General features: G+C 46.8%; 1 protein-coding gene across 1 annotated transcript in view; it reads right to left on the reverse strand.

Annotated features, from left to right (window-relative positions):
- LOC129852854 (tetratricopeptide repeat protein 28-like) overlaps positions 1 to 14,293 on the reverse strand; it is a 309,151-nt gene that overhangs the window by 17,296 nt on the left and 277,562 nt on the right. The window contains exons 6-8 of the mRNA XM_055918488.1: positions 13,594 to 14,138; positions 7,159 to 7,682; positions 2,342 to 2,451 (exon numbers count right to left, since the gene is read on the reverse strand). Coding sequence (XP_055774463.1) covers positions 2,342 to 2,451; positions 7,159 to 7,682; positions 13,594 to 14,138 — 1,179 coding nt within the window. The remainder of the gene's footprint in view (positions 1 to 2,341; positions 2,452 to 7,158; positions 7,683 to 13,593; positions 14,139 to 14,293) is intronic.

Here is a 14,293-nt window from a genome sequence, read left to right on the forward strand (position 1 = left end):
AGATGTTCCACATCTTTTCTCTGTTCCGTCTCAGACACTAACATCAGGCTGGAGAGGGAGAAGAAGAGGGAGAGACAAAGGTGGGAGGGCAGACACAGTGTGGGCGGAGGCTGTGCTGCCAGGCCAGTCAGGAGTGCTGATTCATGGGAGTTGTTATTGGTTTCCTATTCCTCTTCTGTTGGCAGGCCTTCAAGAAGACTGAGAATGTTCCACCTCCACAGCCAGTCTGTATGAGTCCAGAAGTGAGATTGAACCATGCACACCAAACATTCAGATAGCTGCTGCCCTGGGACTGGCACATGGACGGGATGGAATCGGGATGAATCAGGCATGTGTGTGTGTGTGTGTGTGTGTGTGTGTGTGTGTGTGTGTGTGTGTGTGTGTGTGTGTGTGTGTGTGTGTGTGTGTGTGTGTGTGTGTGTGTGTGTGTGTGTGTGTGTGTGTGTGTGTGTGTGGTGAGTTGGTTAAAGCTATCCAGGCCACTAAAGTATGTCAGGCGAGAGGAGAGAGAGAAAGAGAGAGAGAGCACTGGGAGAGCAGAGTGTGGTTGTGCAGTATTAGTGCTAGAAGTCCAGTCCGGGCTGTCTGATTCTGCTGATAGAGCTGCAGGCTGATTCCTGCAAAGCAAAGCTAGTTCAATCTTTTGGGCACACAGACATCCCTTTAAGATGAAAACTAATTTCTCACACCACCTTCCCCCCGGGGCCAACCTCACCCTTCACAGATTAAAAGAAAACAATCCCAAAAGTGCTGTGCTGGCAATGTCCAGCCTCGATGCTGTAAAGCTAACATCAGAATAGGGGCCTAGGACATTTACACTGCCATGTATGCACCCAATATAACCCATGATTACCGTAACTTTTATCGGACATTTTCACACTGACAGTTGCACATGTAGACCCCATCCCGATGCCTAAAATGACTGTCATCATGTCTTTTCCCCAGGGCTACGTTCACCCTCTCTGATAGAAGTTATGAGCAGTAAAACATCAAACCCACCACACTGCACTCAACATTCATCTATTAATCCCATGTGACAATATGAAACCATGTATTCATCACAAATCTGATTGAACCGTGGGCAGGTCACAGAGGACACGGCAGATCAGAGTGAGGGTGTTGAAACACAATTAGGTTTAAACGGTCGAACATGAGGTCAAGTCATCTCATTCCAACAGTACAGATGCTGTATGAATATTAAGTGCAGTAATATTGCATAGTGGGACATAGTTGGCTATGTAAATCAGCCCTGAAGTGGGTCAGGCTATTTACCAAGGTCATATAGCTTTACCACCAGCAGTAAAGCCCTCCCTGCTTCCTCATGAATAATCATCTAACCTATTCACTGAGGACAACTGCAGTGTGTCCTTTCCCAACAACACACCACCATGACAGCTACACTGACTGGAGGAAATATCCCAAACACTGCGGAGTTGCCTGGGGAAAGAACTTGGGTGTGAAATGACAAAATAGTGTTGCTTGGGCTAACATCTGTTTGGCTGTTAAGTCTGAGGGGTATGGGGATAAGGTCATTGTAATAGAGATGAGAGAGAGAGAGAGAGAGAGATCCCTGTACATAGCTGATTTTGAAACCTTTTTGAATGCAATATTTACTGTTAAATTCTAAGTTTTGTGTTAATGTTGTTCTGTGTCTTCTGACTTTTGTTTATTTCACATGCATTGACAATGTAAACACATTTCCTATGCCAATAAAGCCCCTTAAAATTGATTTGAAAGAGAGAAAGAAAGAAAGAAAGAAAGAGAGAGAGAGAGAGAGAGAGAGAGAGAAAGAAAGAGAGAGAGAGAGAGAGAGAGAGAAAGAAAGAAAAAGAAAGAAAGAAAGAGAGAAAGAAAGAAAGAGAGAAAGAGAGAAAGAGAGATAGATAGATACATTGGACTGGGTCAGCTCCCACTCAGCCCAGTAAAAGCTCTTCTCTGTCCTGGCACCACAATGGTGGAACATCAGAGTCCCTGCCCATCTTCTGAAAACGTCTGAAACCCTACCTCTTCAAAGAGTATTTTAAATACTCCCCCACCCCCCCAAAAAAAACTAGCACCATGACTTTTGTGAACTAACAGTCACTATTTACATTTTCTTACTAGCACTGCCTTTGCTGATAGCTACTTTACTGAGGAACATTTCTACTTCCTGTGACTGAGATATGTGGTTGTCCCACCTAGCTATCTTAAGATGAACGCACTAACTGTAAGTCACTCAGGATAAGAGGGTGAATAAAATGTCAATCTTCCACCTCCCCATCCACGGTCTCTCTCTACACACACGCAGATAGGTAACCCTGTGTATGTTGTGTGTGAGGAGAGGTTCATGTCAGATGTGTACCTGGTGCTGGGCCTCCTCCAGGTTCCCACTGGCCCACAAAGACAGCCCCAGACGATGGCGGATCTTAGCCTCATCCTCACGCCGAGCCAGCTGCTCCGCCAGCCGTAGGCCTGGAGAGAGAGACATTAGAAATAGTTTAGAGCTATGGGCAGGCAGGTATCGTCCAGGGTAACAGATGTAAGCATGGTACTGATACTCTGACAGTGAACAAGCTTCAGTTGTAAAATCCCACTCAGTCTGGGCATCACACACAAACACAAACACACCCACTCCCAGACACACAGTACGACGCTGTTAGGGCACTAATCTGAGTGCCTAGTAATCAATGGTAAGGATCGAGTGGCTGAGCAAACACAAACACACCCATAATGCTTCTATATAAAGCAAGTGGGAGACTAAGCAAACATAATATGTTTAATAGAGTCTAGAGACTTCTGTAATGTTCGATTACGCATGGAAGGTATACACTCATACATTAGAGCAAAAAACAACGCATATCATCCACTCAGCCACACACACACTGGAAACACAACACACACACACACACTGGAAACACAACACACACACACTGGAAACACAACACACACACACTGGAAACACAACACACACACACACACTGGAAACACAACACACACACACTGGAAACACAACACACACACACACTGGAAACACAACACACACACACACTGGAAACACAACACACACACACACACTGGAAACACAACACACACACACTGGAAACACAACACACACACACTGGAAACACAACACACACACACTGGAAACACAACACACACACACTGGAAACACAACACACACACACACACACTGGAAACACAACACACACACACACTGGAAACACAACACACACACACACTGGAAACACAACACACACACACTGGAAACACAACACACACACACTGGAAACACAACACACACACACACTGGAAACACAACACACACACACACACTGGAAACACAACACACACACACACACTGGAAACACAACACACACACACTGGAAACACAACACACACACACTGGAAACACAACACACACACACACTGGAAACACAACACACACACACACACACTGGAAACACAACACACACACACTGGAAACACAACACACACACACTGGAAACACAACACACACACACTGGAAACACAACACACACACACTGGAAACACAACACACACACACTGGAAACACAACACACACACCCTGGAAACACAACACACACACACTGGAAACACAACACACACACACTGGAAACACAACACACACACACACTGGAAACACAACACACACACACAATGGAAACACAACACACACACACTGGAAACACAACACACACACACTGGAAACACAACACACACACACTGGAAACACAACACACACACACTGGAAACACAACACACACACACTGGAAACACAACACACACAGAGGCCAGAACCCTGTGTTGAAACTGTTCGTATAGCTCATCACACTGGTCCATAAACGTCTTCTGAGATTCGGACGAAACCCGGGGAGATTTTTGTGTTCAGTTAGCGTGGCTTTGTCAGATCACCTGGCGAGAATAACGTTTGTTTTCCCATTTCAATCCCTCAAGCGGTGATGTGTATGTCACATGTTTGCATGTGTCAACAGCCTGCCCGCCGACTGCTTGGTTTCACCCAATTACTGTGATGAAACAGACACTCCACGAAGGGAAATTATGAAAAAGGACAGACACTGGGCCACATGTCACCTACCAGGTGCTAACAGCACAGCAGGCAATCTTAGCTATGATTTGGGCTGCTAATAAGTCTGTGGCTACAAGGTTTATATTATGTAGGTAGTAGAATATAATGTATCTACTCTATTCCTCTGTGACTAGGGGAAAACACGTTTTGGTGGAGGGGAGAGAAAATGTGCCATGATATCAAGCAGCCCTCATCTCACTCTCCTCGCGTTTCTAGTCATTCCTGGAAAACAGTGTGTCTGAGTCTGACCCAGATAAGAAAAGAACACAGAGCGTGACCAGGAAGGAACACCCGACCTACACTATTCCTATTCCACCAGGCCCAGGGCTGCTCTGCTCTGTGAGTACACCCTCAGACAGACGGATGCCTTTGAAGCCTGCAACACTTCCCCCCTCTACTTATCTATCCTCTTCTCCCTCTCTTCCCTCTTTCTCCCTCCTCCTGCCCCTCTCTCTCTCTCTCTCTCTCTCGCTCACACTCCCTAACTCTCTCAATACGCCCTCTCTTATCTCTCTCTGCCCTCTTTCTCCCTCCTCCAGCTCTCTGCCATTCTTTCAGAACTCTCTAAACCCTCTCCTTCACCCTCCCCGACCTCATCTCTCTGTTTCTCTCTCTCTCTCGCTGTCTTTCTCTCCCCTCTCCTCTCTTTCTCTCGGTCTATCTGCCCTCCACTAGTCTCATTCCTACTCAGGTTTCATTAGAGTCTGGAGCTTTAGAGAGAGAACTGTTCTGCACCCTCAACATTCACATCTCCCTCCATCTCTCCGAGTCACTCTCACACACTCCCTCCCTCTCCCTCTCACACACTCCCTCCCTCTCCCTCTCACACACTCCCTCCCTCTCCCTCTCCCTCACTCTCCCTCTCCCTCTCCCTTTCTCTATGAAGAAGACTCATGATTAATCAAAAAACAGCATGTCTTTTTCTTATAGTGCGGTTGACACTTGGTAGAATTATCATACATGAAGATGTATGCATCTGCATTGCATACTCTTGCTATCTCTTCCCACATGCATCCCTCTAACTGTGTCAATCTCTTGCCGTCACTGTCACTGTGACTGTCAGCGTGTGTACCTTCGGTGTGCCATGCAGGCACAGTGACGTAGTGGTTGGTGGCTGACATAAGGATGTGGTGGTGGCTCTGTGGCTGGCTGCACCCTGAAGAGCAACTAGAGAACACTTTAAAGGCTGCCTGACAGCTGGTGAAGAGATTCACTACAGCCCCCGGGGGCCCATGCACCCTGTGACACACACACACAAACACACACACACACACACACACACACACACACACACACACACACACACACACACACACACACACACACACACACACACACACACACACACACACACACACACACACACACACACACACACACACACACACACACACACACACACACACACACGCTTGCTGCAGGGCAATACTCTCTCTCTCTCTCTCTCATTATACAATGCATATATGCAAATATTTAAACACATGCATACACACTTCACAAAGCTACACACACACACACACACACACACACACACACACACACACACACACACACACACACACACACACACACACACACACACAGTGTCACAAAGTGTCACCTAATTATAAATGATATAAACAATTATAATAATGATAAAATAATACTGCAGGCATTCACACTGCTGTGTCTCTCTCCCTCCTACTGTGAGGCATGTACACACACACACACACACACACACACACACACACACACACACACACACACACACACACACACACACACACACACACACACACACACACACACACACACACACACAAACAACCACACGCATTGCTGAGGTCACATGCTGTCACTATAGGCCCTCGAGTGGTTCTCCTTTCCTAGGCCTTCTTCCAATTCATCTTTTTCAGGAAGCAAAAAGAAAAAACAAGCAGTGCAGCATGAAAAAGAAAATGGAGGGGAAAAAAGCAAAAGAACTGCCAACTTTTAGGTCTGGGTAGGTTGGCCAAAAATAATTGGCTGTCAAGGATAGGGAAGGTAGTGTTCTTTTTCAAAGCTGGACCAAGGAACAATGTAAGGACAGAGCAGGGGACAGTAATGGGACATGGAAGAGATAGAGTGGCCTGCCTCCTTTGTTTCCATTAAAGCCCAATAAGCAACGACAAGGAACGATGTCTAGGTCACTACAAGCACTGGTGGCTTACAGGGCAGGAGAGGAGAGGCTAGGGAAGGTATTTCTGTTCATATCTTCCTCAGAGGAGGAATGATGAAACAACCTATAAACCCAGAGAGATAATTCTCCCTGGATGGAAACAGGCTTTGGAGTGTAATGCCCTGGGTCTGCCTCACGCTTGTAAATGGAGCTGGTGGCCACCTAACAGCTTCAACGAAGCCTTGCACGCCCTCATCCCTGTGACAAACACTCCCTGCACTGTTACTGGCATAATGACTTTTAGACAGCCAGGGCTGCAGCTTTTTATTTCACCATTATCTGTAGAGGACAATGAGGTGTGAGAGGCAAGAGTCTGTCAGCCACAGTGTGTGAAAAGATCCTCTGGCAGCTCATTTGAAAGTGCCATCTGAGAGAGGGGATATAGAGGTGTGAAGAATAGGAGTCAGTAAACAGGCTAAATGCCTCACCATGCAGCATGGAAATGAGCTCACACACCAAATCATATACAAATGTGTGCATGCACAAACACACACGCACACCACACACATCACACACAAAACTAAAATACACAATGACAATGACACCCACACAAAAACACCCTCACACAGGCTAATGAAAAAATTGACAAATACTCACAGAAAAACACAAACATTACAATCACAAAATATAAGCCTATTGACAAAAATTGCAGCTGTTGGTAGAATTATAACCTGGCTTTACTTCAAGAATTTGCATATAGTATGTGTTTAATTCTTGCCTGTCAGATAGATATTCTCCTTTGGAAGCTGTCCCAACACCTTTCATGTCACTAAAGTCTATGTTGTCTATGGGGCACAGTATTATTATTAAACAGTATATATATATCTATATGAGTAACCCATCCTCCCTTCTATTCCCCGACCCCACCACTCACCTTCCTGCAGATACATGACAGCCTGTGAGTAGTTCTGCAGTGCGTGGTGTGTCCTCCCCAGGCTACCGTAGGCCAGGGTCTTGGCTGCCAGGTCGTTGGTCTGAGCTGCAACACTCAGATGCTGCTCCTGGAACACCACCGCACGCTCATAGTTGCCCAGTGACTCATAGGTGAGGCCCAGGTTGCCATAGGCACGGCCCTGTCGAGCGGGGCTGCCCGTCTCCTCTGCGATCTCCAGGTCACTCTGGTGGCAGCGCAGGGCTGTCTCATACTCCCCCATGGACTGGTACACCACGCCCAGGCCGCAACTAGCGTCGCCCTCTAGTGGGCGGTCCTGGGTGTCGCGGGCGATGCCTAGCTGGCGCTCAAGACAGGAGATGGCCTGTTCATAGTTCCCCAGCTGGCTGTGGAGCGCCCCCAGCTCCCCGTAGGCCTGGGCCTTCCCGCCACACTCCCCCAACTCATGGGCCACCACCAGCCGCTTCTCAAAGCAAACCAGGGACTGCTGCAGGTTACCCATCGCCCTGCAGGGGGAGACACAGAGTCAGGGCAGGACGAGGGGAAGGACCGAGATGTGGGTCAACTGGGAAGGCAGGGATAGAGTTAAGTTGACTACATTATATGCCTACTAAAACACCCTGTAATTGCCATCTGGTGCTATGAACAAACAGACTCACTGTCACCCTGTTCATCTCTCCTTATCTCCTATCAGGGGGATAGTAGAACAGCTTTTATCTAATCTGCACATATGGCCACATTGTGCAATAAGGGAAGAATGAGGAACACACATTGCATTGTCACAAGAGCAGGAACTATGCCATTTGCCAAGGTCTGCATCATTTCAGTGGTAATGAATATTCAGATTCCCAACAAAAAGCACAGCAGATGACTCTCTGAGGACTGTGTGTGTGTGTGTGTGTTGTGTGTTGTGTGTTGTGTGTGTGTGTGTGTGTGGGGCAACGTGCATGCCCTGCCCACCTGAGGATCTCTTTTTCAGTCATCTACTTCCTGTTTGAAGGGTGCAAAATCCACTTGATTGATTGCTTTCATTTTACTCCTGTGACTCTTTCATATTCTTGCTTGTGCCTGTCGTATTCCCTGTTAACATTACGACCGCGGAATCGTTTGTAATGACCTGTCAAACACACTCCGGTAATGGCCGAAATGGGCTCAATGGAATACACTGTCTTTCCGTTTAATCTAGAAAAACGTTAAAGCTTTGTCAGGGATTTAACGCACTTTCACGACACTTACATCACAAGAAACGAGAAGATAACTTTATTTTGATGGGTGTTTATTTTTTGGATGGAATAAAAATAAATACAAAATTATACAGTTGAACTGTTCACAAATGAGATGGGCTGAAATGAAAGCAACTTCCGAAAATGAACACTAGAATTATAGTGATATTGTTTGATCTCCCAAACAATGTAAAGTATGTATAGACGTAATCTAGAGTTGATTTTTAAGCCAGTGGTATCCTGCTATGCACATACTTGTTGAGTTATGCAAGCGAATGTGACAACAGTAATGAGTTCATGAGGCAGTCTAGACAGTGCAGGTAGGGTAGACAGAGGAAGTGTTGTGCTTACAGCTCTGTTCCACCCTTTTATGTTAATGTCTCGGCAAAATCCCTCAACTCATTATTTGTCAAATCAAATCAAAGTATATTGGTCGCGTACACAGATTCTCAGATGTTACCGCAGGTGCAGCGAAATGCTTGTGGTTTCTAGCTCCAAAAGTCTAGTAATACCGAGCAATAAAAAAAACAATACACACATAATCCAGAAAATACTAAATAAATAATATAGGATGAGCCATGACTAGAATACAATATACACTGAGTGTACAAAACATTAGGAACAACTTCCTAATATAGAGTTGCAACCCATTTTGCACTCAGAACAGCCTCAGTTCGTCGGGCATGGACTACAAGGTGTCGCAAGCGTTCCACAGGGATGCTGGCCCATGTTGACTCCAATACTTCCCACTGTTATGTCAAGTTGGCTGGATGTCCTTTCGGTGGTGGACCATTCTTGATACACATGGGAAACTGTTGAGCGTGAAAAACCCAGCAGCGTTGCAGTTCTTGACACACTCAAACCGGTGCGCCTGGTATCTACTTCCATACCCCGTTCAAAGGCATCTTTTGTCTTGCCAATTCACCGTCTGAATGGCACACATACACAATCCATGTCTCAATGGTCTCAAGGCTTAAAAATCTTTCATTAACTTCTCTCCTCCCCTTCATCTACACTGATTGAAGTGGATTTAACAAGTGACATCAGTAAAGGATCGATCATAGCTTTCACCTGGATTCACCTGGTCAGTCTATGTCATGGAAAGAGCAGGTGTTCCTAATGTTTTGTACACTCAGTGTATACATATAAGGTGGGTGAAACAGTATGTAAACATTATTAAAGAGACCAGTGTTCAATGACTCAATGTACATAGGGCAGCAGTCTCTAAGGTGCAGGTTAGAGTACCGGGTGACTATTTAACAGTCTGATGGCTTGGAGATAGAAGCTGTTTCAGTCTCTCGGTCCCAGCTTTGATGAGCCTGTAATGTCTCCGCCTTCTAGATGGTAGCGGGATGAACAGGCCGTAGCTCGGGTGGCCGAGGTCCTTGATGATCTTCCTGTGACACCGGGTGCTGTAGATGTCATGGAGGTCAGGCAGTGTGCCAGCGGTGATGGGTTGGGCTGACCGCACCGCCCTCTGGAGAGCCCTGCGGTTGTGGACGGTGCAATCGCCATACCAGGCGGTGATACAGCCCGACGGGACGCTCTCAATGGTGCATCTGTAGAAGTTTGTGAGGATTTTAGGGGACAGGCCAAATCTCTTCAGCCTCCTGAGGTTGATAAAGGTGCTGTTGCACCTTCTTTCCCACTCTGTCTGTGTGAAGGGACCATTTCAGGTTGTCAGTGATGTGCACGCCAAGGAACTTAAAGCTTTTGACCCTCTCCACTGTGGCCCTGTCGATGTAGATGGGGGCGTGCTCTCTCTGCTGTCTCCTGTAGTCCACGATCAGCTCTGTTTTGTTGACATTGAAAGAGTGGTTATTTTCCTGGCACCACTCCACCAGGGCTCTCACCTCCTCCCTGTAGCCTGTCTCATCGTTGTTGGTAATCAGGCCGAACACAGCAAACTTGATTGAGTTGTCCCTGCCAGTAAAATATTTGATGTGTTATAATTTAGTCAATATCTGATGGTTTATAAAAATTCTAAACGGTTCGAGTATCTTTATCCATTGTCTGTTGCAATTGTTTTTAAAACCTTTTAACAATTTCGATGACCATTGTTAATATGTGTGTAGGAGGAAGAGGAGGGGCTGAAGGGGTAATGATACAATGGGTTGGGGGGGGCTAGATAATATAATTCACCCTCCTCACCCTCACCCATTCACCCGTGGCCTAGATGGGATGTCACATGGACACAGGTTCTGTCTATCTGTGTGAATAAGCTTACACACTGGCTAAGAGCTGCATTCATACCACGGTTTGGTTCTCTTGAATGCTTTGCACATGATGCAGAAACCTTGCAAATAGCCCATTTTCACATTCCCCGGCAGAGCAACAATTGCTCGACGTCATTTGAAAAGGACCATTAAAAGAATAAAAGGCTTGAGATTAATTAATGTTGTGTGTTAATGTGAGCTGGTTGAGTAAAGTCTCTGGGAGAGAGAGATGGAGCGCGAGAGTGCGAGGGGGATAGAGAGAGGAGGAAGTGAGGATGATAGGAGTCAGATTTACATTCTTCCCCAGTCAGCTCATGCATGGCTAATGCAGGGTTCTGTCTGATTGTTATGGTGGCTTGCTGTTGATGCACAATAAGAGGGAAAAATATTCTTTGAAATTAGGACTCCGTTGCTGCCATCGCGTTTTGTTTCGCCCTGTATTCTATCAGGATGTTATCAGACTCACACGGGGGGAGAGAAAGTGGGGAAAAGAGAAAGAATGTAAAAGGTCGTCTCGAATTAACTGTGATTCCCCCGGTTTCAGACGTCTGTGTGCCAAAGCCTCTTTGGCTGGGGGCCAGTAGGCTCAGTGCTGAAGCAGCTAGCACCAGCCTCACTCAGCCTCAGGATCCTCAACACCGACCGTCAAGGTGTCTCTAAACTATGGTGGTCCTGAAGTGCAAGTGCCAGCACAAGCAAAAAAAACAGCAGCGGGCACAAAAAGAAAAAAGATTATGAAAAGTAGGATTACTATGATTATTAGCAAATTATCTGTCACAAGCAACAACCAGAATAAATTGATATCCGCAGCTTATTCAAAGGCAGAATGGTTTTTTTATCTCTCCAATTTTCGATCTTGTCTCATCGCTGCAACTCCCCAACGGGCTCGGGAGGCGTCCTCCAAAACATGACACGCCAAACTGCGCTTCTTAACACCCGCCCGCTTAATCAATGTGTCGGAGGAAACGCCATTTAACTGACGACTGAGGTCATTCTGCAGGAGTCCCGGCACGCCACAAGGAGTCGCTAGAGCACGATGAGCCAAGTAAAGCCCCCCCCCCGGCCAAACCCTCCCCTAACCCGGACAATGCAGGGCCAATTGTGTGCCGCCCTATGGTACTCCCAATTACGGCCGGTTGCAATACAGTCTATAGAGACGCCTCTAGCGTTGCAATGCAGTGCCTTAGACCGCTGCGCCACTCGGGAGGCCCATGCAGAATGGCTTTCTGATTGCAATGGTGGCTTAGGTGTATTAGAAATATGATGCCTTTAAATTTAAATAGAGTTACATAAAAAAAATATTATTAACCGAGAAAAAGACAAATTTAAGTTCTATTTCGACTTTCATCAGCAGGACTCTTCATCTATGATTCAGATATTAGCTTTTCGTAACAGGCAATCAGAGATTTCATGGTTTTAGAGTGCTTTTCATCCAACCACAGATTTTCATTATAAAGCTACAGCACTGTTCAGTGGGGAGCTGCAGAGACACCCTGTATACCCAATCCAATCCTTTAGTGACACTTTATTCCAATCACTACTTCAAGAAGAGGACATTTGGACAGATGACAGTGCTTACCTGGAACAGTATCTAAGTGGCTCATTCAGTGGGAAAAGTGGAGTTAGTGCAGGGAGTGAGAGAAACGCCAATATTCTGTATGATGTTAGGGCTAAAGCAAATTAGCATCATTTACCTACTGAGTGACCTGATAGGGAGCTACACTACATGACCAAAAGTATGTGGACACCTGCTCGTCGAACATCTCATTCCAAAATCATGGGAATTAATATGGAGTTGGTGCCCCTTTGCTGCTATAACAGCCTCCACTCTTCTGGGAAGGCTTTCCACTAGATGTTGGAACATTGCTGTGGGGATTCAGCCACAAGAGCATTAGTGAGGTCGGGAACTGATGTTGGGTGATTAGGCCTGGCTCGCAGTTGGCTTTCCATTTAATCCCAAAGGTCTTCGATGGGGTTGAGATCAGGGCTCTGTTCAGGCAAGTCAGGTTCTTCCACACCGATCTCGACAAACCATTTCTGTATGGACCTCGCTTTGTGCATGGGGGCAATGTCATGCTGAAACAGGAAAGGGCCTTCCCTAAACTGTTGCCACAAGTTGGAAGCACAGAATCGTCTAGAATGTAATTGAATAATGTAGCATTAAGATTTCTCTTCACTGGAACTAAGGGGCCGAGCCCGAACCATGATAAACAGCCCCAGACCATTATTCCTCCTCCACCAAACTTTACAGTTGGCACTATGCACTCGTGCTAGTAGAGTTCTCCTGGCATCCGCCAAACTCAGATCTGTCTGTCGGACTCCCTGAAGGTGAAGCGTGATTCAGCACTCCAGAGAACGCGTTTCCACTGCTCCAGAGTCCAATGGCCGCGAGCTTTACACCACTCCAGCCGACGCTTGGCATTGTGCATGCGGCTGCTCGGCCATGGAAACCCATTTCATGAAGCTACCAACAAACAGTTCTTGTGCTGACTTTGCTTCCAGAGGCAGTTTAGAACTCGGTAGTGAGTGTTACAACCGAGGATAGACGATTTTTACACGCTATGTGCTTCAGCACTTGGCGGCCCCATTCTATGAGCTTGTGTGGCCTACCACTTCACGCTGACCCGTCGTTGCTCCTAGATGTTTCTACTTCACAATAACAGCACTTACAGTTGACTGGGCAGCTCTAGCAGGACAGAAATGTGACAAACTTACTTTTTGGAATGGTGACATCCTATGACGGTGCCACGTTGAAAGTCAGTGAGCTCTTCAGTAAGGCCATTCTACTGCCAATGTTTGTCTACGGAGATTGCATAGCTTTGTGCTCAATTTTATATACCTGTCAGCAACGGATGTGGCTGAAATAGCTGAAACCACTCATTTGAAGGCGTGTTCACATACTTTTGTCCAGTGTATAACCAATCACATTACAGGTTTCTAAGTGTGTTTAGTAGGGGCTAATGAGCAATGTCACTGACCTGTGTCCATTGCCCAGACCTCGGTAAGCCTTCTCCTGGTCCTGCATGCGGTTCAGGCTCTGGGCCACAGACAGGTACTGGTCGTAGTATTTAATGGCCTCCTCAAAGTCTCCTAAGGCTTCGTAACAGTCTCCCAGGTTACCATAGGCCCTGCCTCGGTCCAGTACGGCCTCGTTGCCACTCAGCTGCTGCAGGGTGGCCAACTGCTGCTCCAGGTAGCCTATAGCCTCCTCCATCACCCCTACGTTCATCTTGGTGATGCCCATGTTGCCGTAGACCTGGGCCTCTACCCCCGGGTCCTTCAGTCTGCGGCCCAGCTCTAGCTGCTCCTCGTAGCTCTTGAAGGCCATGGCATACTTCCCCAGGGCCATGTAGACAGCTGCCAGGTGGCCGTGGGCTTTACACTCCCCGGGAACATCGCCCAGCTCCTGGTACACCTCCAGCTCCTGGGTGTGGTAGCCCAGGGACTTGTCGTACTTCTGCACCAGTCTGTAGGTGGCACCCAGGGCCGCGTAGGCACAGGCCTCCATCCTGCGCTCCTTCATCTGAAACAAAGCACAGACAGGATTTCAGTGCATCAGCAAATGAGCAACAGCAACAGTATTACATTTTAACAACCCTGCCTTTCAAAATCAATGGAGTGCTTGACTTACTTACAGTATATCATGCTAATCTCTCTTACTGTATGCAGACAAAGTGG

Source organism: Salvelinus fontinalis, chromosome 4, assembly GCF_029448725.1.
Source record: "Salvelinus fontinalis isolate EN_2023a chromosome 4, ASM2944872v1, whole genome shotgun sequence".
Taxonomy (NCBI): Eukaryota; Metazoa; Chordata; class Actinopteri; order Salmoniformes; family Salmonidae; genus Salvelinus; species Salvelinus fontinalis.